The sequence below is a fragment of the Oxyura jamaicensis genome, chromosome 3 (genome assembly GCF_011077185.1).
Source record: "Oxyura jamaicensis isolate SHBP4307 breed ruddy duck chromosome 3, BPBGC_Ojam_1.0, whole genome shotgun sequence".
In the NCBI taxonomy this organism is placed as follows: domain Eukaryota; kingdom Metazoa; phylum Chordata; class Aves; order Anseriformes; family Anatidae; genus Oxyura; species Oxyura jamaicensis.
The window spans coordinates 29,332,264-29,356,850 of NC_048895.1; the positions used below are offsets into that span (position 1 = coordinate 29,332,264).

Below are 24,587 nucleotides of genomic sequence, written 5' to 3' on the forward strand. Positions count from 1 at the left end.
ACATGCAAATCTTGGCATATGAAGATATCACAGCCATTTGGTATTTTAGTTCAGTCTCCTTCTCTTTTTAATAGCTCCACTAGATAGAATGTAAACTTTGCATTTTGTAATAAAGCCCTCTACACATTTTGGAAAGAAATCATGAAAATAACAAAATGATTTTGTCATGATGAGCTCTGCAGACAAGCCGTACAAAAATGTATCTAAATAATTTTAAAGTATTGTGCTAGTAAGACCAAGAAGGACCAAGTACCAAGAAGGACCAAGTTTAATATTTTATATTTATGAAAAATCTGCTATCAAAATAGAAATGCAGTTCTGTAGATTTACTGGGCTTATAAGAAACACAGAATTCCCTAGTCTAAATCACTTCAGGCAAGAGCATTATAAGATAAGACTAAATCACAAAAAGAATGAAACAGCAAGGCAGCTGACTGATACCAGTGAATTTAGTTAGGAACACTGCTTCAGTTAGGAGAAGATGAAGAAAATAAAAAGGAATTAATCTTCCTGGCAGCAAACCTAAAATTCTAGCACAGCAAATAACCTCTTTGTGGTCTGACTGAGGGAGAGGCCAGTGTTGAACCCAGCCGCAGTAATCCCCCCTTTGCCGCCAAGCCCAGCGATCAGAGAGCGCCTGTGCACTACGCCAATGCTGCCGCACACTCGCTCCCTGGGGTCCTCACGATGGAAACTGGCTCCAGCTTCGAGCCACAGGCCCTTGCTGGAAACTGTCATGCACTAAGGTGGATGGTGTAATTTCAGCACGAGCCGCATCCTTACCTCTACGGTGGGTGTAACCATGTTAGCATGCAAACCTAGATCCTTGAAGCAGAGGAGGCGTGCATTTCTTGGCTAAAACCAAAGTCCCTTCAGTGTAAATCACTTTGTATGTGTGAAAAGACTGTTTAATGCTTGTATTTCACACTAATTTTCTCCTTCTGGCAAGCAGCAGCACAGCATACTGCACTTTCTGCTGAACTATGCTCAGCTGCACGCTGGCTGCTAAAATTGGGATAAGAACAAGCTGGGACTGGTATGCAACCCAGGTGCTTTTTAGGAGGACTCTATACAGAGACCAAACGTCCGAGCTTTGCTGTGACTCCAGACAAGATGCTGCAGGTCTGCAGCAGAGCAGCAAGCAGAAAGCACAAGAGCTGGAAAAACCTCCACAGCAGGACTGCAGAGGAGACAACCTAGGGCGTTAAAGCTGATTTTACTGCCCAGCATCAGGTATCTTAGAGGACACTTCTGCAAACCTTCACAATTACCTCCAAGTGATTACTATCCCCAACGCTTTTTCATCACCAGGAAACTTTCATATTTGCTTGCATTTCCAGATCACTTGTAATATGCCAAACAGCATATATCTATTCAGTTAGTATATCCTCTTCATCTATCTGTGCTGAATTTAGGCTGTAGGCTGTTCTCTTTAAGGAATCCAAAGACAACAGAATACAGATTCATACAAGCAGTAAGAAAAAGGTCCTGTACAAAACAGAGAAACTTAGCAAAGAGAAATAAGAGGGAAATGGAACAAACAGATTAAGAATTACATAAATATATGCATATAGAATCAGTAAGATTCCAATGTCATAAACACAGATCCTGAGGGCTTAACATTGTGAACAAAAATAAGAGCAGACATGCTGAATAATGTTTTGATGCTTGACTGTTTGTATGCTCAAAACCTAACTTTGCAGTGCTTTTTAACCATTGATGAGTGCAAATGGAGGTTAAACGAATATAATTCAATAAAAGTCACATACTTAATACATAAGGAATTGCCACAGTCTTCAGCTATATATGCTGAGCATGTGACTTCATTTTTACCAAGTCTAAATGTTCAAGATTAAGACTTGGACAATCATTAATTTCCTGTCCTGAAAGCATGAGACTTGTTTAAAATGTAACGTTTTTAAAAGTAAGCTTTTATTCTTTTATATGCTTTTTGTTTGTTTTCAGTTTCTGAGTCTGTGAGGTTCTTTATTTCCCCAAGTGTTTCTCTAAATACACAAGGGTAGAAAGTTGTTCCCTAAAAAATAAAACAAAAAGGCAAGTTTCTCACATAATCATCTGATTTTGAGACTTAGGGTTTTAAAGGAAACACCAAGCATCATGAGACTTGTGATAAAATCACAAGTCAGCAGCACTCTCTGAAAGTCTTCTTTCTCCTCTTTGCCAAGATTAGCTTTGATGCCTCAGTTATTTCCATCTGACTATATCCATTACTGTGAATGTGTATTAACCATTGAATAACACATCACAAGGTTTATGTACAAATCCCAGACCAAATCATAGTCCAGTACCGACTGACACTCACACTCAGCTTTCCCAGACCATATTATTAGCTGGCTTGATCTTAAAGGATTAAATTTTGACCAAAAAGGATTAAAGTTTGGAGGAAAAAAAGAGAGGGAAAAGGAAAGGAAGAAAAATAAACTGGACCGAACTAGACATTTATTTCAGAAGTATGGTGAACTCCCATCTAATACCTTTCAGGCTTGTCTCAGAGTGCTCTGTAGAAGAAAGCAGGAACCCATCTCAGCTTTACACCAGAGGAAGCTGAGGTACAGGCAAACCACAGAGGCATACTCTGCAGCACAGAGAGGCCCCAGAGACAGAACTGGATCTCCTGACCCCCAGCCCAGCAACCTCCACACAAGACAATAAAACATTCCGCTCTCACGAAAGCATGTATTTAGGATGGGAAAGCACAGATCTTGTTTCCTCACCAGAATCAGTATCATGAGCATCCGGGAGCGTGAGATGCAGTCCGTTATGCTTTTTGATCACTGGTGTTTCGGTCACACTACTTCCTTTCTCAGAGCCACTGTAAAGAAACAAAAACATGTTATCTAGCCACCTTTCAGCAGGGAGACAACGTTCTCCACGAAGCAGGCAATAACCTCATCTGACTGTCTCTGGAACTGAAAATTTTAGGTGCTTCTGGAAGGTGTCATTGTAACACCTCCATCCAGCAATGGATGACAAACCTGGGCATTCAGAGACCGTGCCCAGCAAGATCTCCAGTGAGCGTGCCACCAACAGTTTATTTAAGTGCTGGGGTCTTTGTCAACCATTGGACGAGGAACATGTTGCCAGCTAGAAACCTGGACCAGAGAGGGACAGCCATCAACACCAGCCCCTCCCCCCCCCCCCCCCCAAAAAAAAAAGAACCAATGTCCCTTTTTTTTCCTGTAGGATTTATTCACAGGTTTGCTGTGATAATCCTTTTGAAGCAGACCAATTACCACCTTCCACACAGGTGCTAATTTCTTAATTTCAGAAAGATTATTATTTCCTCTTCCACCTTTGTTCTGTTTGAACAGAGAAGGAAGATAAAAGCTACCACACGGCACTGCTTTATGAAAGGAAGATTATCTGGTCTGCTCCTCTTCTAGACTTCAGTCCTCACAGCAGAGGTTTTCCACAGGGGAACTCCGATAAAATAAAATAAAATAAAATAAAATAAAATCCCATGCCTAATGAAAATTACTTAGTACAGATCTCCTGAGCCTTCCTGTCACCACACAGACTGCCATCCCCCTAGGATCAGATGGCGATGATATCTGCTCTCACCATCCATTAAGGGACAAAATATCAAAAGGAAAAGTGACTGCCCTGGCTACTTTTTCTGGCACACTTCCAAGCCTGCAGCTCAGCCTTTGGATATTATTTCTCTCAGGAAACGAGATGTCACAGAATCATCATTGTTACAGATGCCCAGCCTTCCAGCTTAATCAGCCTTGTGGTACATACCACATGGGATTCCCTTGAATTTGCATTTATCTAGCAGAAGAATTACCTTGGGACTGCCATTTGTTTTTTTAAAACATGATTATTCTGTTATCAAGGAAAACGACAGCAAAAGATAAACCAAGTCTTGCCCTTGCCAGCTAACATTCCTGGACTGAAAGCCACTTACTGTCATTCATCACACTGGTAATCGTATTTAGGATAGCTAATTAACCTCTTACTTGGGTTTTGGGATCAAATATTACAGGTTCTGATAATGGACCCTGAATTCTTGGCCATTTGACTACTTGCCCAAATCTCTGGCCTTGACTAGGCCTCCCTGTTTTACATACTGCTTTGCACACTGACGTCCCATTTGAAACTTCAAACGGGACAATCATGTGGTGATTGTGGGACAATCATACAGGGGAAAAATAAACTCACTGCCCTACACCTCCATCTTGCCTAGCCAGCATTAACCCAAGTGTAATCGCCGTGACTGAAGGCTGCTGATGAAGGGTAGGGTTATTTCTGCCTTGCCTTGTGTATGCAGGAACATGACAGCTTCACTTTAAAATGTTACTAATGTGCTGCTTTGATGGCACATCATGTGCTGCACATAATGTGCTGCTTTGATGGTCATCACCATGAAGGCACTGCTTAGGCACATGGCTGAACACTGGCTTTTGCATTATATTCCTATGAAAAGGACAGGCGAGAAGTCTGACAACAGGAGAGCAGCGTTCAGAGAAGCCTTGACAAGGCAGTCTTGGTTAACAAAACACATCTCAGTACAGCCAGAGGGACAGCCTTTTAACTGGGGAAACAGACAGAAAAACAAGAGGACTGCATTCTGCAAACCAGCATCTTCCAACAACTTTATTCTGGAAAAGGCCCGAAAGTGAACTACGTATTGAATGCTGCAGTACAAGGCCTTCAACCCAGAGAGCATTTCCAGGCACCCTTCTGGTGCATACAGCACGGCCTTTTGGTGCACAGGGACAGCAGCCAGATGATTTGCCTTCCACAGGTGTCACTGGAAGGCTGGCAGTGGGACACTGAATGTCACTCCACCACCCATGTTTGTAAAAGGTAGTTGAGACAGTGGATGAAATGCTCACGGAAACTGCTGAAGGAAACGTGTGACTGGGAGAGACTACAGAGGCACCATCAGTTCGGCTCATCAGGGAGAAGATGAGAGGGCACGTGAGCATGACACATGAATACCTGCCTGAGGAGAAAACGTTGGGCCCCGAAACGCTCCCTCGCCTAGCAGAGTCACACTAAGTTTGTATAGCTGAGAAACTGAGGTCAGAGAAATGCAACCAAATGTAACTGAAGTGCGATTTAACTCTGTGGGTGATGAGCTACTGATTGAACTAATAAAGAGTTTGGGGTGTAACAGCTCTCAACCTCATATAAAAAAGAGGCTTCTCTTTCCCAAGAGGCCCTAAAAAAAGTATGCATCCAAGCCCCACTGATAAGAAATCCCCTCCAATTCCTTTTAATGCCCAGCCTGGAACATTTTACATATTTGTTAGCTGATGCTGCTGCAATTTGCTTAAAACAAGGGCCTTCCTGTGCCACTGAACACAATCTAAAACTGCAGGTACCAAGTTCGTTCTTGTTACCTTTCAAGCACTATTTCCTAATAAAAAGTGCTTTCTGAAGTATTTCTTGAGAAAGACAAAAAGTCCCACTGGGAATAGCAGAGAAATACGCATTAGAGTTTCTAAAAGCAAAAGCAAAGCTATTTGTTTTGTTTAGGCTTCTATAGCTAAAGCTTATCAAAAGCCTCTAAAGATATCCTATCTTGGCTTTCTAAATGTAACGGCCAAAGCACAGCTTGAGATCCAAATGCAATCCAAATACTTGAACTATTTATTTGTCTGTCCTCCAACTCAATTTTTTCAGTCTCAAGCTTGCATCCCCCCTCCTTGCAACAGTAAGTTGCATCTAGTCCTGTATGTTCAGTGTAGATTTGATCAGCTTCACAAGGACTAACCATGGGTATAAAGATTATTCATGTGAGAGGTACAAGATTGCAGTCTTATCTAAGGATACTAAAGCCTATGGAAATCAATGATAAAAGACCATTTCTCTAGTGCTGTGTAAATACCTTGATTTTAGTGTTTGGTCTGCTGCTCATTAGCTAAACCAACAAGGAATTACCAAGAATCCCTCAGGAACAACTTGTACATAGACACGCATCATTCTGTACATCCAATTCTGGTGTTTATAAAACCTATGTAAATGCATGCACAAACAGGGGAACTATAAAACCTCCGACCGCCTGACGTGACTGTTCTATCAAGCACGCCGTCCTTTCCATCGAACATAGTGTCTCTGAACATTACAGGTGAAAGGTAAATACAGTGTTGGGATAACATTCCCAAGATAGTTGTACAGTGGTATCATGACTGGGACAATAACCAAAAGATGTGGGAAGGAAGAAAATCCAAGTTGGTTGCTTTCATACTTTCTGAACTTTTATCTTTTGGAGGGGAAGCAGGTGAAAGAGATAACATAAAAAGGGAGCACTGTTTAAATGTTTTTTTTTTTTTTTTTTTTTTTTTTTAATCATGGATTGAAATATTACTTTTTTAAACAGTACTGCTTGTTACCCTTTTTGCAGAGTAACTTAAGTATCTGGATAATTAAAAAAGATAACTGGATCCCCATTATAAAATCCGAACTTGTTGGACTGTGAAGAAAACCTACCTGTGCTGTAAAACGGTATACACCATCTGCCACATCTGCAGCATATGCCTGCATGTCACCAGAGCCTCCTCAGGTCCCTTATGTATCCATTCCAATTTTACTTTGGTGAAGAGTAAGCTGCAAGATGAAAAAGAACAACTTCTGCTTTATTGGCACCTCAAATGTGGAGAATCAGTATCACTGTAGCGAGATCCTGGCAGCCAGCAATGTTACTTCCTTTGTATGTCCAGCTCTAAGAGAAAACACCGGAACACAAAACATTTCATTTGGCTCGACTTTGATTCCCCACAAGGAGATGAGAGGATTAACAATATTCCTCAGCTGCAGTCAAATTTACGTCACAAAGCCGGCAGGACAGTGTTAAAAGCAATGTATTCACACGGTGAAACATACAGTGAATCTCATTTTATTGTGGACAGCATTAAAAACAAAACAAAAAGGTATTGCCATAATACATAACCCAGATTTTTCAGTCTGGCATCCTCCTATGGCAATGTCTTATATAATGAATTTCAGGCAAAATGTGAGGAAAAAAAAAAAACACAATGCGCTTAATATACCCAGACAATTGTGTAATGCCCAACAGGAAGGAAATATTTCCTCTTCACCCCAGCTGGCACCATCTCATGCCCCTAGGCGAGACAGCTGATAGCCATTGCGTATTTTTTTTCTAGGTAGTGTAAGTTTAGCTACTATTATACCTAGAGACTACGTACTTGCACAGACTATGGGAGTTCAGCAGAATTAGGTCAAGCTCAGGTTAAAAGACAGATTCAGTAGTGACACTACCCCCCACTTGCTGCTAGTATGGCTTTTGACATCATCCCTCATGAAATTTGTTCTACCTTTTTTAATTGCCAACATCACTGAATTTATTTCTTATGTACTAACGTAAATTTAGGTCTTTGCTTTAAATGTTTTCACAAAGTCCAAGACCTATAAATTCTGAATTTGCTCAATATGGTTAGCAATCCATCCACCAGATGTACAAATAGGTACATACACACATACAACTTCAACAGCTGAACATCAAAAATCTTAAAACCCAGTACTGTGAATGGGGGCCTGCAGACCCCTGGGGAACCCAAACAGCTTCACAAAGAGACAACAGCAGGTGCAATCTCTTGTAAGAGAAGACTTTGCAGCTGAATAAGAGATCCTTCACTTGCAGTAATTACAAAGCTGCAGCCAAGTCTCTGTGATGCTTAACTATGCTCGTGTGCTAAAATAGCAGTCCCATTCTGCATGAACAAATCTTATTTTTTGGAGGGGGAAGAAGTATCACCAAAACATAACCCGATTGTATCAACTGCTACAGCAAAGTCTGCTCATAGCCACTGCTGCAGTTTGACCGCATAGCTCAGGCTATCAACTAAATTCCCCAGGTACAAACTTAGGCTATCAAAGGAAGATCTATATTCATAACCAAGGGAATTTCATTCTGTTCTTTACAATTTTATATCCCTACTCTATGATTACCTTTGATTTTCTTATTACTGACCTGAGCAAAACAAATGCTAATTAAAACATCCCCTCTTCTTCGACTCTCTAAGTGAAAGCAAGTGACCTCGCTATGATTCAGTTACTCACTTTGGGGCTTGATCTATGAACAAATCTAGAATTTTGATGGGACAAAGAATGTTACAGTGGACACACTCTTAAGAACACAAAAATAAACAAAATTCATAGGAGTGGTTAACTATGCGAACTGACCAGTGATGCATGCTGCTCTGTGTTTTAATACCAGAAAATATAAACTCACACACTTAAGAGCCGAGGGATATGTATCACACTGGAGGGATGGGAGGTTATACCCTGGAACAACACAGTTAAGAGGTCAAGCAATCCTTAGCATCCTTACACAGAAGCACAATCAAGTTGGAGTTGGAAGACGTGGTTATTCCTGTTCACAGAATCAACAAAACCCTTACTACAATCCAGTGTCTAGTTCTTGTCTTTAACTCTAAAAGGAGACTAAAAATTGGATGAGGTTCAAGAAAAGGTTATGCACTGAGCACCAAATAATGTATTTCATCAAAGAGCTGAAGAAGCTTGACTGATTTAGTTTAACCAAGAAACAGCAAAGGAAACATTTGCCCCAGTCTGCAAGCACTTGCACGGAGAAGAGGTATCTAATTGTGAGGTTTGATCTAACAGAAAAGGTATCAGAAGATCCAAGGATTTGTTGGAAGTTGAAACTAGTCAAATGAAGATTATAAGTAAATGCAAACATGCAACTATGAAAGCAAATAATTTTTGCATCATCTACCCTGCATACCGAACAAATTCTGTAATCTTGCTGTAAGTCTTTACAGCAAGACAGGATAACTTCTGTGAAGTAATGCTATTGCACAAGTAGAAGCTATGGGCTTGATGCACAGGGTTATGAGTAAGATCCTTTGGACGGTGCTCTGCGGTGGGATGGGCCTGCATCATCACCCACTTCTGGCAATGAGTTTATGAAAAATATTCTACCAGTCCAAGAAACTACCACAATGAACAATCTATGCTATTTTAGATGTACAGAATATTTTCTAAACATCTGTAAGCCTTCAAAATGCAACCTTCCTAACCACTGTCTGACATCATCAGCAGCAGAATAGTGGTGGTTGAGGACACTTTGGCCTGGAGAAGAAAATAATCATAGTACATCCCTGAATAAAATCACACTCACTGAAGCTAAAGGATACCACTCTTAATATTGATGAAATAGAAGAATACAGGAATGAAGAATCTGTTAGCAAACTACTATACAGGAGGGTTATGTTAACAGCATTCCTCCTTCATTTCATAGCTGTATGAATATAGATGGCTTAGTTACCCACAGGCAATTAAATCCACCACACAGTGTATTTAATCATTGCCATTAAACATTATAAGGAAGTATTACATTCTTCTTTCCACCATTCTGATGCTTACTGGTTACAGTGAGTACATACCAACTTCTTTGGATGAAGAAGTTCTGTCTCAAGAGAGAGAAAAACCAGTGAAAGATAGGAAAAAAGCAACTCCCTCGCAAAAACAAAGTCTCAGCAGAATATTATCAGCAGTTGTAGGACACAGACAAAGGTTAAAAAAAAATGAAAAAAAAAATCACTTAACTTTAGCAACTGTCTCTGCAGTGGAACACCACCAGCTCTTGGAGGTCCCAAACGTGGTTAACTGTTGCCTTCAGAATACCTCTGTTCATGTTATCACGTAATAATGTAACAAAACCAAAAGGCAAACAGGAAGAACACAAGTAGCAAAAGGAATCAAACTATACTGACAAGAGTAGTAAACAATGCAATTAAACGTAATTGCATGCTGGAAATAAAATCAGTACATTAGGCTATACATGCTATATGCTGTTTGTGTTTCTCAGCCTCTAGTAAGCTTTGCACCAGTAAAAACAAATAAAAATACAGGGAAACCACTGAAGTGAAGTAGGTGACACAGTATCACTCTTATCTCAAGCTTATCGTTTTATTACTGAGATAGCACTCCTGCTACAAATAACTCTAATGGATATTGTGTCATATCAGTGTCTGCACAGAACTCTCTGGGGCATAAATCAAAAATTACGTATGCACAGATCTCGCTTTATTGTATTTTCTTAATATCATTTTAGTGTACTTTCGTATGAAGCTTGTAATACTAAGCAGAGCAGACTCTTAAAGAGATTCAACATATAAAAATAGCCCTGAGATTATCAATACAGTCATTGGTAATTCTGTTAGCCTCTGAAAATGAAAACAGAGTGATTTGGGCTAAAGCAAACATATAAATTACTGGTACATAAGCATAGGAAAAGAGAGCCCAAAACCTACAGATCATTCTTGTAATGTGTATCATTCCAGGGACAGGAACAATGGAAAATAACCAGTGCTTACTCTTGATACTGGACTCTAAGCTCCCTCTCAGAACAGGTTTTCTTTTATCACGTACGTGGACAGTATCAAAAGCCTCTGCTCCCTGCAGTAAGGTCAGGTTACTTGCCACAAGCAAGCATCCCGATCTATCACAGCAACATTAACTGTCACATTAAAATCTGTATACAGTTGACTTTGCTGAGATAAATTCATTTGTTTGAAGCTCTGAAAATTCAAAATTAGGTTTCACCATTTCAGTAGTATAAATGACAGAAATATCACTGTAACATGCCATGCATTGACAAAATTAGGGGCTGGAACACTGGGAGGCCTAAGACAATTTTCAGCAGAAAGAAAGCCGTTTTGTGTGACTTCAGCAGGCATTCAGCATCTGTCTTCATAAAGACTGATCTCAGCAGGTCTGAAGGTCTGGCCAAAAACTCCTACCTAGCCCTCCTGAGAACTTTTTAATGCTACATGGCTAAACGCTCAGCCTCCAAGGTCTCTTAATGCTACCCACAAAGAAAACAGGCTGTTCTTGCTTATCACTGAAAAATTGAATACTCAGGTTTTATTTATTAATCATTAATGATTTATAAATAGTTAATACTTATTAGCAGAAGGTTTCACATGTGCATACCGCCTATTAGCAATGGTTACAAGCACATCTGTGGAAGAAGTTGGGAGATGCTATGTTTAGTAATAACCTGTTGACTTTCTGGAAGCTGTAAGAGTATATAACGATTTATTAAGCAGTTAATTAAGAGTTTTTAAAGCTGCTTTAAAATGGAGTGTTTAGAATTAAATGCAGCCCTTTAGCCATACATTTTCACAGCATCACAATGGGATCTCTGTGCCCTACCATATGACAAGCAATAAATAATACTAACACCATAACAAACAACACATTCCACTAACTTCAAGTTTGAGAAACTAAATTAGGAATAATGAGTGTTATGTAGTCACTTATCTATATGCTTTGCCATTCACTGTTTGCTTGTAACCCTTCCAGTTCACCAGAGCTTGTCAATTAATGAGGATAATGTCTAATTAATAATCAATGTCTTTGAGCTTTACTAGATCGGGGCTATCATTCCCCAAAGTCTTTCCTTCCTGACCCAGATTTTGCCCTACCTACACGCAGAACTGCCCGCTGATTTTGGAATTTACGTACCAAAGGACAAACAAGCAAAATCCAGCCACCCAGCACAGCCGTATGTCCCATCTCATGGCGACAATTATGGACATTAGAATGAAGATACCAAACCTCTGCAACTAATATTTATACTTGGCGTGTGTCTTTCACTAAATGACAGGATGCATGTGCGTGTTTGTTTGTGTGTGTTTACAGCCATTTGCCTGGAGAGAGAAACCAGAGTCCTAGTCAAGGCTCTGAGGACAGCAAAAGCAGTTTCTCCTTTGACTGATTTATGGGGTGTTGGAGCAGCATGGCTTCGTGCAGGTGCCGCTGGCAGCGCAGTCCAGCTCACCCTCCCTACCTCTTAGTGGCCCTTACTGTAATGGAGCACAGATAAATATCCCACGCCAGCTCCCTTGAAACGCAGGGGAATGCCATGGCCTGGATGGGCCGATGGCCCACGGATGCTCCCTGGGGAACTGGGCAGCATGGATTCAACACTGAACGCTTGAATTGCTTTCTTCTCCTCTAAGGTACGGGATGCCAAGGAGGCTACAGGTGGATACAGGATAGAGACTGATCTAACAGAACGAGGAAGAGGATGGAGAAGACAAGAACAATCGAAGTTTTGTAACGCTTCTGATACATGGAGCTAGTAAACAGACTTCTCAGCCTGGAAAATAGGCTGGGAGAAGAGATGACAGATTTATAAAGTCATTAATAGCCTGAAGAAAATCAGGAAATCAAAGCAGTCAGTCGTTTTAATGAAAGAAGTAAGGAATATCCAATAAAGCAATGAAGCCCTGGATTTAAAGAGAGCAAATGAAGTGCATTTTCATACTATGCAAAAGTAAAGTGCAAAACCCATTGCTACAGGATGCTCTGGGAGCAAACATAAACAGGTTCAAAAAGGGATTAGATAAATTCATGGATGACAGAGCCATCAGAGGCATTAAACACAGCCTAATGCAACCTCTGGCTCTGAAAGCCTCTGTAACAGTCAGCTGACGAGCCGGGATGACATCGGAGGGGAAGGATCATCCTACTACCACGCTTTTACATGCTTTCCCCTGTGCATTCACCAGACACCCTGCTGAAGACAGGCAAACCCTTAGTTTGATCAAGAATGGCCATTCTTACATTTTGAGATGGCATAAATAAAATTGCAGCCGGTATTCTTTTTGTAACCCAGATTGTCTGGTCTTGTTTTATCTGCCAGTACAAGAGGACAGCATATCTGGAAATGCAGTTTCTTCACAGCAAATTAGCTGTTCAGTTTACCAGCTGCTGAACTTAGCCTCGGTGGTGAGTCACCTATACAAGCCAATTAGTTCAAGTATACTCTTTCACCATAATCATTATGGTTTCATTAACCTTCCCGAAGCACCTGCTAAAGCCCTTGTCACGTTATCAATAAGAAAAAATTGGCAAGATTGGTAAGCTGCTTTTAATCTCCTGCATTTCTGTTGATAACATCAACATCAAAGTTGCTGTCTTCTCAAATAACTCGGTGCTTCTTGCAGTCTCCTGACATTTAAGGGCACATTCTCTAGTTAAATTAATGCCAGCAGCGCTGACTGCAACCTCCTTTTATAACCTCACGCAGTGCCATGTTATCTATCACTTTCCTACAAAAATAAAGTGATCATATTCTTTTACAGACATATAGTCTTTTTTTCTTTTTTTTTTCTTTTATGGCTCCCTGCCCATCTGCCCCCCAGTATGAAGAAAAAAATAAAAACAAGAACAACAAGGAGGCTCAGAGCTGACATCTCCTTTGGAAGAATGTCCCATTCAGAGCCCGGGTCCTCCACAGCAGCAATTCAGTAAATGCTGCTCCTTGAACTACAACTCCAACAGCTCTGCACAGGATGAGCACAGCTTTCAGAGGCAGATTCTCACCTATGTACAAGTGTGCACGATGATTTTTATGATACAAGGCACCTAGCAGTTTACTGCACACGGCGTAGGAAGGAAACTGCATGGACACAAAGATCACTTCTCAAGGCAAACGTGTCTGCAGGCAGCCCAGTAACCTCATGCACCTGTTCCGGCATTTGGCTCCTTGCTTGTGGTGCAGAGGGTAAATATCATTCAGCGTTAATATTGCCCATCCATAAACGGCTACGGAGACTTGGAAGGAGGTCTTGTAACTAATCCTCTTTATCCACTAAACCCAGGATGGTTGTCACTTAAAGAAAATATAACAACCAACTAATAGTCTGCTGAAAGAAAAAGCACACTGATTTGCTGGAAAAGAAAACACCGAAAGTCTCCTTTGTCTCCATCTTTCTTCAGAATGGAACTGTATCTAGTCATGCCCCCCAAAAATGAGGCACAAGAAACAGGTGATTTTTATTCTTGTTTGTTTGTTTCCTTTCAATTAGATCATTCATTTTGACTTCTAGATTTGCAATATTTTTGTTAAGAATGTAAGAATCAAGGTAGCTGTCAGCTGGGCTGACCAAAGCTCTAGCCTTTCTCTCGCCTCTGTGTTACCTAGGACCCTTTAGGTGATACACCTGAAAGGATTTTTTTGTTTTCCTTTCACTCTGATGAGGAGCTGGCAACAAAATGTTTTTCTGTCATCACCAATGACATGCATTTCACTCCACACCCAGCCTGGGTAAAGACAAAGATGATTTTCACAGTTACAAATTTTACAGCAAGACCTGGAAAACCTAAGAACAAAGGAATTTTCCTCATTGTGGTTCTGATAGCAAACTGCAAAGACCCTGAATGAAAGCACCTGGCTCACTTGGCAGAATGGTCAACTGGTAAAAACCGTGATGCTATCCTGCTCCCCACAGAACTTCTCAAAGGAAAATACAGTGTCTGACTAAAAAGTACCCTCCAGAAGGACAGGTGATGTGAATGCACAGGCAGAAACAAAGAAGGCAGCTGCTGCATCTCAATACAGTCAATGGTTCTGCTACGTTAAAGAGCAATGCTAACTTTGCCACATGAAGGATAAGCACCAACCTTGCTCCCACCCACCTGCAATCACGCTTGGACGTGACAAACTCGCAGCTTGACAGAGCTCACTGGGACTACTTGGCCTGCCTGGGGCCATCAGGCCTCAACTGCTTCTTCTTTCCTTTGGCTTTCATCGCCACTACCAGACGCTGGAGGGAGGCTGCCGTCACGCAGACACAGCACTGCTTTACTGAACGTTAACCGATTGTGCAGCCAAATTACTACCTTCACACTGAATAGAAAAAGGAGTTAACACTCTTGCTATGCAGAGTGTTGACGTTAACTTCTCCCCTCGGGACTGTATATTAGGCTTTCCTTTGCAACACTTCATAAGATTTTAGATGGAGGTTTAGTATGTGAGTATGCCAGAGCCCTGGCACTTAAATTCAGGTGACTCTGTGGTGCTGTAACTCATGTGTGGGGGGACATAGATGGACCTACACAAAAAAAGTGCAATTTCAGTACCACCTCAGGGGCATACTGGAAACCTTGGAGCACCGTATTGCATTCAGGGCTGGCAGTGGGGCCAGCATCACACAGCCTGGGCTGGGGACATGGGAGAGCCACGCTCCGTTTATTGCCACAGCTTGGCCTCTTGGCCAATCCTGGGCAAGTCACTTCAGCCCCCCGTGCTTCTCGCTGCAGAGCAGGCAACGGGAATGACCTTCGCAAAGCAAAGCAAAGAGCTGGGTTCCTCATCATCACCTTCCCCGCATCTTTCACATGTAATCTCTTAACACAGGTGCTCTCGACTTGAGAGTTATTTGTGGACATGAAAGCCAGCAGGTTAAGTCCCCCAGTAACTGACCTCACCTTTAAAACATCGCTCATCTCTTGGGCCTGATGCTTCTGAATTTCATCAGACATGCTCCTGGGTAAATCCAGACCGCCCTGACTAAATGGGAAGTCATTTGGAAGGGCAGGACTAAGAAATTACCATGTTGTCACAACCACTGGAATAACTCTCAATTTAGAGAAACGGAAAAGGAAGCCAGGCCTAGGGTCTCTAATTGCTGAGCTGAGATCCTGCCAGACAAGAAAAGAGCAGTTACAGGGCAAAGCTGAAGCACTCACTACACCGCCAGTACTTCCTGTCCCCGAAGACTGCACACCAGGATGCAGATCACTCCCACTTCTAAACTGTCATGTTTTTCAGAAAAGCTTCTAGGACATGCAGTTTAGGCAGCTTTTAGAGGAAAGGATACCAGGACTCTGGCTATTACAGTAGCATTCAACATCACCTCCAAGTCACCTTAATCTGCAACCAGGTACGTGTATTTTGTCTGGGCAGGTAAGTCTGAATCCTGAGTCACATAGCTGAAATAGAGTGAAGTGCCTTCCAATTAACCTAGCATCAAGGTAATAAAAAGTGATAGCAGGCACAGATTATAGTTGTATAAATTATGCAGCTAAATACTGTAAAGCAGACCTCCCCCCGGATTAATAAGATGTTGCTACCCAACTTAACACACTAATGAATTCTTGCATGTTACTGATGCTTGGAGCTAACAGTGAAACCGCATCACACACCCACTGTATTAGTAAACGAGAGCCACACAAAATTTGGCTTTGCTATAAAAACAATAGGCTTAGTCTAAAAAAAAACAAAACTTTTTTTTTTTTTTTTTCCGAAATGCATTATACAGTGTTGTCAAACAGATCTCACTCTATCACTTTGGTTTGGGGTAATATGATTTACGCCACCTTGGCGCTGCTCCAGCAAAGCACTTACAGAAGACCTTCATCTTTAAGCACATGAATGACCTGCTGAAATCAACAAGTCCCTTATTCCTCTCCTTGAAACAAAGCATGTGCTTAAGAACCTTGGTAGATTGGGCTCTTTATGAGGAAAATGATTACAAGAGTTTCTCAGAGACAACAGAGCACAAATGTGAGTAACGCTAGAAGGGCCGCAGCCCGTCTGCTGGTATTTTGAGCTCACTGTCTGTGTATCGCAGCAGAGGTGAAGACGGAAATCAATCTGCCAAGAGCCAATGAGTTACATTACAGGATACTGGCTGTGAGGTGCACGTGGGCATGTTTCATCCTATGTTCTGGCTAAGGCAACCCACCATACAGTTATGACAGTTCAGAGGCAGTGGTTTTTATGAGAAGAGCTTTATCAGTGAGTTATGGAGGAGCAGATTTTTGTGCTAGCCTGAAGAAAGACAAAGAAAGACATGCTAAAAATGTAAAAGAAGTTACAAATGCGAAGCACATAGACAAAAGCTCCTTCACTTCAGACAAAGCCCCAGCAGAATCTAGAGCAACCCCATGTTGTGGTAAGTCGACACAAAACTGCTGACTTCACTGAAGAAAATCCCAGAGAAAGAAATGGGTATTTTGCTACCAGCAGGAATCATATTTATCTGCGTCTGCAAAGCAAAGCCATGATGTAATTGCAGGCTGCGTTAGCACCAGTGCCAGCTGAACAAGAGCAGCAGGAAGACACGGGAGCGTGACCTTTAAGGCAGAGCTGGCAATCGGCTGCAGACCCAGGGCTGTCCTTCAGCAGCTCGATGTGCTGAAGATCCTCTTTAAGATCTGCTTTAACTATGTGACTCGGTCCTCCATGGGCGAGATTCAGTTAAGCTGGCAAACCTGTGCTTACCGTTTGGTGCTACGCAGCACGCCGTCCTAAGAAAATGAGAAAACTGCATTCATGGCAGCGCTGGGCTGCTTTTTCGCCACAGCCTGCTTTTGCAGACACACTAAATTTGAGAATTACTTAAGTTCTTCTTCATCCCACACAGAGCTACAATTGCAGGGTTGGGTCTTGTAGCCCTTCATCTCTGTCAGGTTTGAGACCACGTGGACTGGCTTTGGCGACAATGGCATTTTTCATCGTGCTGTTACCTTCGCAGTACGGGTGTCCCACACATCAGCAGCCTCACCTAGTACCTCAAAATTATTGATCAAAATCAGTACCTATCAGTGAATAGCTCTGCATGTTTCCAGTCATTCTGAAAGCGGTCACCATGGTTTAAATACGTGATGGAAACAGTCCCACTTACTGTATTTTTTTTATTAAATAAATCCAGCTTCTTTAGTATGAGTGCACACACTGAGTTAAGTTATGAGTAAAGCCCTTTAAGCTTTTCAGTTTAACTTAAATATTCTTTGTTTTCTTGGCAATAATATAATTAAACATAAAACAGTGATTTAGATTTTCTTCTTAAAAAAATCCTGCTTATACACACCAACCCAAGGATGCTGCCCACTCACAGAATACATTTCCCCAGCTTGGATCCCTCACTACAACTTCAGTACGAGGTTTTCTTAGGAGAGAGCTGTGCACAGTCCTGCTGAACACAAATATTAGTTCAAAATCTTGCAGGCTGTATTGTAGAGGTGAAGCTTCATTTCTCAGCTTTGCTGGAAATGGTAACTTCACTGTGGCACACATGACTTCAGCAGGTGCACATTAAACTGTACAAACAAGCTGAGTCACTGCTCATGAGTAACAAAGAAATACCAGCATTGTCTCCTAACCTGTCAGAAATAGCTAACAAATTTAAGTAAGAACTGCCAACAAAAAATAAAAACCGCAAGAGAAAGGTGAGAAACATATCCAGGGTTAAAAAGAAAAAAAAAAAAAAAAGAAAAAAAAAAGAAAAGAGAATCCATAGAAGATTTAGCCTAAAATCAGATTAACAGATTATTTTCCTGTTATACCTTTTTCTCTTCCCAATATGACAGGTCTTCCAGATATGCTGAGAAAAGATGACAATACTGTAGACCCCAAGCACTACATGTATGATCAAGAATATCCTTTGGGAAAACAGGCATAGTTACCCCATTTTACATGTTCAAAAATGGCAGTATTTGGCCTTCTTACAGTAATAGCCTGAAAACACTCCTCAGTCTAAAACTGTAAATGCCATTTAAATATTAGATTGCTTTTTAACAGTCTAGCCTGTTTTACCCCGTCTCGTTGATACAGTACAGTCCAGGTGACAGGATTAGTGGTTTGGGTTTGTTTTTTTTGGATTCATCACCCACAGATTACTGGGAGGTTTTGTTTTTTTTTGGAGAAATGGTCCAGCACTTAGCAACCACTGACCTTTATATATTTTTAACACCACAGTGCTTTACAGACCTGAGCTCTATTCCAAAATTTAGAGCAAACAGCTCAGGTACAAGGAACCAAACATTCAGGGCCAGACAGTCAGCTGAAGGGAATCAGCTCTGTTCAGCTGAAATGAATGCATTTTCATCTTTCTAAACTAGCAAGGGACTGGACACTCAAGTCAGAAAAGCTCAGGCAGGCTGTCTTCAGCTCCCTAAAAACAACCATGCATCAGATAAACCCAGAAGTAAAATACAGAGTCAGTGCAATTTGATCAGTTTGTACCAGCTGACTTCCTCCTTTATCCCTTTAAATAAACCATAGATTTTCAGAATTCTAGCCTGAAAATTAAAAAAAGAAACAAGCTGCTTGAAAGATTCCCAGTGACTCACCAAAAAAAAAAAAGGAATGTTCAGTTCTTCTATGAAGATACTGCAACTGAAAAATAGGAAATGAACAGAGGCAGTGACAAACAGCAAGCCCCAGCCTTTCATACGGAAAAAGCTTTCTACTTTCCCTTCTCTTCGTGCAGAGAAACCCTGTGTGGAAATGCCTGGCTTGTTCTGCGGGGCTGTGGCGCTGATTGGCAAAGCAGCCCTGCAGCAGATCTGCAAGGTGCCTGGGGTCAGACGCTGCATCTCCGAACCTCATCCAAGAAGGGGGACAGGAGGCTGGACTGAGCTCCCTTGCACTCAGCTCCTGCTGACGAGACATAATGAAATCCCCACATTTATTCTGTTTCATGTATCGCGGTAATTCAGTACAGAGCTGTCTGCAGAATAAGAGAACAGAGCACACTGGGATAAGTCAGAACTGTGTATTTATAATCCCTGCCTCCTGATAAGTTCGCAGCATTTACCAGTGTTTCCTTGAAATAAGTCTGAAGCGGAGGAACAGATGTCAACCTGAAAGTATAATAGCATCATAACTGTCCTGTGTTTTACCATTAGGCAAAAAAATGCTTTGCATTTGTGTATGCCTCTACTTTCCCTCTTAAATGAGGCCGTCATGCAAGCCAGCTGTAATCCACAGTACACAATTTAATTTCTATTTCCTTTCATTTCTAAGCCAATACATCCCAAACAGGGGCACAATGTTCATCCCTGCTCCCTCCGCACTGAAGGCATTGTACTTGCGTTATTATGTCCACATTTTTCCTGAAGTGTGTTGCTGAAAGAGTACCTGATGTTACTGTGCAGAACTCCTTATTCACTCCAATGCAACTGAAAGCACTCAGGCTCTCAGTGACCTGGTTGGCAGCTTTGCCTCAGGAAGGCTTAACAGAGCCTGTCATTATGTACGTGATATATCCTACCATAATTAACTTCCTCAGGGAATGACATCCAGAGGAACTGCAGTTCAAACCTACAGCATGCACCTGAAACTTGACGTTTTGCATCAGATTCTTAGCACCAAGATGCATCCATGGAGGATGTGACACTTTCGTTTTTCTTGACTGTAGCTATATGCCAGTAACTAAATCCCATCGTAAAGAAAAGGGCTTAAAAACTATTGAAACATACAGATAAAAAACAGTGTTCTTAGTTCTTGAACAGATCTGATTTAATTCATCAGAAATCCAGAAGGTGTTTAAAATTACTGCGTGCCATTTAAAATAAGATGAAGTAATAGCTTCCTTCAGCCTCTGTGGAAAAGATTCAGAGCTGTAATGCTTTTTCAAATAATTACCCTGTTCATCAGGCTTCAGTACAAGATGACTCCGAGCAGAAGAGAAACGGAGAGGCCAGCTATGAGAACCTCAGTAGCTACATGTACCAAACTGAATAGTGATGAGAGCACTTTGCAGGCATTTGTCAAGTCACAGGGCTAAATTAAGCTAAATTTAGAGCTGCATGTGAAAATATCAAGTCCATCCACCACATAAAAGGGTTTTGGGGGCAGTGGTGGGTAGGGATGGTGACTGGGTGAGGCAGCTCCTCAAACCGGCAGCACTGAATTAATGCTTTCCTGTGTCCTGTGGTTCTGACTCAGCCACGACCTGCTCGGTGAGGCTGCCCAGGGAAATGAGCTAGAAGAGGAGGGGAAGTCAGGGGGTGACACAGAGCTGGCACAGCTTACTGCTACCCTGCCTCAGGAGGAGCATAAGAGCATGTCACTTGTGCAGTTCCAGGGCAGCACAACTATATCCTTGCTCAGGATAGCTCCATTTGCTACCCAGTGCTCAACAACTCAACAAAGTCCTGCATCAGCATGCACAAACGATTCTCCTGAGCAGAATCAGTAGCACAAATCCCAACATGCTAACTGTATAGTATTGTGAATTAAATCATTGAGATCGACTCCTGTACAGAGTACTCAGTAGAGCAGTCAATTCTTGGGCATCTTTTCCTGAAGGCCCTGCAGAAATTAGTAAAAGCACAGACACATGAACTTCAGGGCACTTTTAGCATGAACGAGACACAGAATGAATTAATTTGGAGAAACATCAGCTCTGTTGGAAGCTGACAGGCTCCTTAATGCACCAGATTTGTGATTGCTTATGGCATGACTGAGTTTTTTGCTGTGTGTTTTTCTCCCACTTTGTTCCTTACATATAATAAAGTTCTGCAGTAGCTGCATTTGACAGATCTGATATAGATACAGGCCTTTCCATTCATTTTTCCCTAGTCTGCTTCTGCTCTCACTCTCTGCCAAGCTCACAGCTTTGTTTGTCAGGTCTTTCCACATATAAACTCATTTTTCAGGTAGTACCTGCCATTCAGCCTTACTGCAGGGTTTTTAGTGATTCCAGTTACCCTAAAGCTTCTCTGCTGAAAACTGTAAATAATGTAATGCACTTAATTCACTCAAATCTGGTGAAGTCTGCTTCAGTAAACCTCGCATATCCGTGTGTTTCAGACTGCCATCTGTTCTGAGCGTGGTTTGCTGTTTCCAATGGATACAAATTCTGATCTTTATATTCAGGATTACAGCCAACGGTCAACTGAAGCCTCAAGTACAAAAATATCACCTTTGCAAAGCCACCGCATGGCAACCATCACAGTGCATGAATTTCCAAGCCCATAAAAGCTATCATCTGGACACTACTTAAGTTGTAAAACCTAATCTACTTGGTTTGCTTCGTAATGCAGTTATGTAGAAGTTATCCCAGCAAAGACTACCCTGGGAAATGGATTAAACCACTGAAACATTTCTCCAAGCCGTGGGTCCTCCCTTGTTAAATTAGCTCATTGCACTGATGGGGCTGCCTGGCATAGCTTGGTCCAGCTCTGTGCCGCTGAAACGCTGTACCCTGACTTCAGATACCCTGCTTCACTGGCACTGTGGCAGCACCTGCAGCAGCAGACAGAAGAGGTTTTCTTCAGACATACTAACTCCTCCCTGTCTAAGCTGAGTAACTGCAAAATTCCCGTCTAACTGAAAAAAACACAGCCAGGGCACTGGATTCTCCCCTCCCGCTCCTCTCCCCTGGGCTGGCATGCCTCAGGACACATCCATGTGACACATTTTTCTTTTGATGCCATAAATAAAAGTTGAACTGCAACTTTGCCAAATGAGTCATTCTGTGGTTTATTACTGCTACTCAGGAAAGAGGTCTAAATTGGAGGAGTGAAAGAAATACCATCACTGCTCTGTGTTGTGTCTCCAATTGGGTCCTCAGCCACTTTTTCTGATGTTTTAGATTGCAGACCTGTCCCAAAGCACCTAGGAATACTTTTTATCAGCATGGTGGGCTGGGAGAAGGAGAAAAGAGACAACCGCAGAAGCCACGATTGCAGCTGCAATCATTCCTTTGCATGCAAAGGACAGACCTACTGCTGGCTGCTGCATCACAATCTGTTTTGAATGCTACTGGGATCCTGCAGGGAATTGTGATCCACAGTTTTAGGAGATCTTGTTCCAGAGAATCCAAGGGATGAACCAGCCCAATTCACAAGCATTGATTTGTGGACCACACATCAAGAGCACAGTTCTGCAGGAGACACCACAGAGAAAATGCTGTACTCTTACAGCTGCTACGGAGCAACACAAGGTTAAATACTGTTGGGAAAACAACGCAAGCTGATATGATGTAAAATGAAGCCTGAAACTTACTGCCTGCATTAACTCATCCTATTATTAATTTATTGAAACAGAGAGAAAGGCAAAAGTTCAGGTTATCATTAATAATCTCAACCAGAACAGTGCAGCAAAGATGGAAAGCCCAGCCAGTTCTACTAATTTTAGAAGGTTTCTATTCCAGGATTTAGTGCTGTAACTGATTTAGGGGGAGTAAAAAAAAAATAAAAAAAATTCCAACCATCAAATGAAAGAGATGGATTCAGTAATATCTGGCCAGCTTTCCTTAATACATTGAACTAAATTGCTTTTACTTGGGCGTTTAAGATTATGTTTGTCCCCTTAGGATTCATCCTTTTTAATACCCATCCCATCCCTTGTTAGGGCCATTAATTCATTTTAAATTATTTTTAAACCCCAAGTTTTAATTAACCAAAGATATTAAAGAGCTTAAGTCACGTTTTTATGTGAACACGGGTGTTAGCTCTTAAAACATGGTAAAACTTCAGCTCTGCCCTTTATGTTCTGCCTCTCCACAACTATCTCACCAACTTCGATGGACACATTCTTCCTGACTTCCCACCTTAACCTGATGCGTGCTGTTGTTATTCCCTTACAAACTGCTGTTCTGCTCTGCCTCAGTCACAGCAGCATTTAACTGGTGGATAAAGCGATTACAAAATGTATGATGCATCACAGGGATGCTGGGAAGTTCAAAGAGAACATCGCTGCAAGGAGACTGGGTCTCGGGCTGACATGGTTTATTATGGTAATATACCATCTAGGAAACAGGCTTTTGCAAAAGAACAGCTGTTTCCTTTCTCTTTACTGGTAGACAAACTGTGTCTTAGTACCCAGAAAAGGTGCATCAGCAGATTTTCTGTTTTGCAGGATCAGCCTCAGAAAACCATATAAATGCTTCAGATAGATTTTGCACCTACTCACAAATCCAAGTAACAAATTGTGCTTTTCTTCAGCTCTTTCCCTTCTGTTGTCCTCACCTCCATTTGCTTGTCTGGTGCTCTAAATACTCTGCCACTGAATGACCAGAGGATTATGTGGAGCAAGGAGCTGTTGCTTGAAAGAGGAAACGCATGGGAGAACCCAATCCAGTGTTAATAATGTATTCAGTTTTATTGGAGGGTCATCCGCTGAAAGTGTCTCTTACCCATTTGGACAGAAAATTACTGAACTTTAGTAAAAACAATCATTCACAGACAAGATAGCAGAGGGTCAGCGATCTCCTTAGAACTTTTTAGTTTACTAAGTTGGGGTAAGGATGCTTGCAAACAGACTGTCCAAATACTGCTACAGCTTTGAGGCAGCCGGGCCAGAGCCCAGTGCTGTGATTTCAGCTTGCTTCAGCAGATGCCATTCTTCCTCTAAAAATGTCTGCCTGCTCCTCATATAACACTGGCTTGGCAATAGAAAAGCTTTCAACCCAAGTTTTATGAGACCTTTTTATTTATGGAATAATAATTCTTTCTCCCATTATATAACCTGGCTGTCACTTTGTGGCTATGATTTCTGGAAAAACAAAACAAAACAAAACCCTACAGGAGGTCTGATACCCCAGTTTGCAAGGGAGGAAAACTTCTCCGGGCCCCTTTAGCACGTGCAAATTTAGGTAGCTGTGCTGATCACCTCTCGCAGCATCCCTCATTACCTTCCTTACTCATTGTGCTATCGCCTGTCACCCATGCAAATGGGCACGTAAGAGACAGAAACAAACAGCATGTATTTATATACTCTTCATTAAACCCCATGAGCTGCCCGCTGCCCAAGTGGCATCTAGTTCCCTATGGATTTGCATCCTCTGTGTCCATCCCCACCTGGAGCCATGAGTCCCCCTGCATGTGGGCTTGCTGTCCTGCTGCCAAACTGGGCAGGAGAAAGCTTGGCACTGCCACTGTGCCCTCCTCACCTGTGCAGCCACTTGCTTCTGGGAAGCTTGCAGAAAGTTAATTGTTGGTGGGACTTCTACCACACTGCCAAAACTCATTTCAGATCAGCCAAAAGTGTTCAAGATATAAAAAGCCCAATTGCATGATCCTTGCTTCTTTAGGAAAGCAGG

The 24,587-nt window shown here is 41.8% G+C and overlaps 1 protein-coding gene across 3 annotated transcripts in view; it reads right to left on the minus strand.

Moving 5' to 3' along the window:
* The window catches only part of TTC7A (tetratricopeptide repeat domain 7A), a 169,190-nt gene that overhangs the window by 46,616 nt on the left and 97,987 nt on the right, over positions 1–24,587 (minus strand). For all 3 annotated transcript variants that reach the window (XM_035320722.1, XM_035320723.1, XM_035320724.1), the window contains 2 exons: positions 6,460–6,576; positions 2,736–2,833 (listed from right to left, as the gene is read on the minus strand). In XM_035320722.1, the coding sequence (XP_035176613.1) occupies positions 2,736–2,833; positions 6,460–6,576 (215 nt within the window). The remainder of the gene's footprint in view (positions 1–2,735; positions 2,834–6,459; positions 6,577–24,587) is intronic.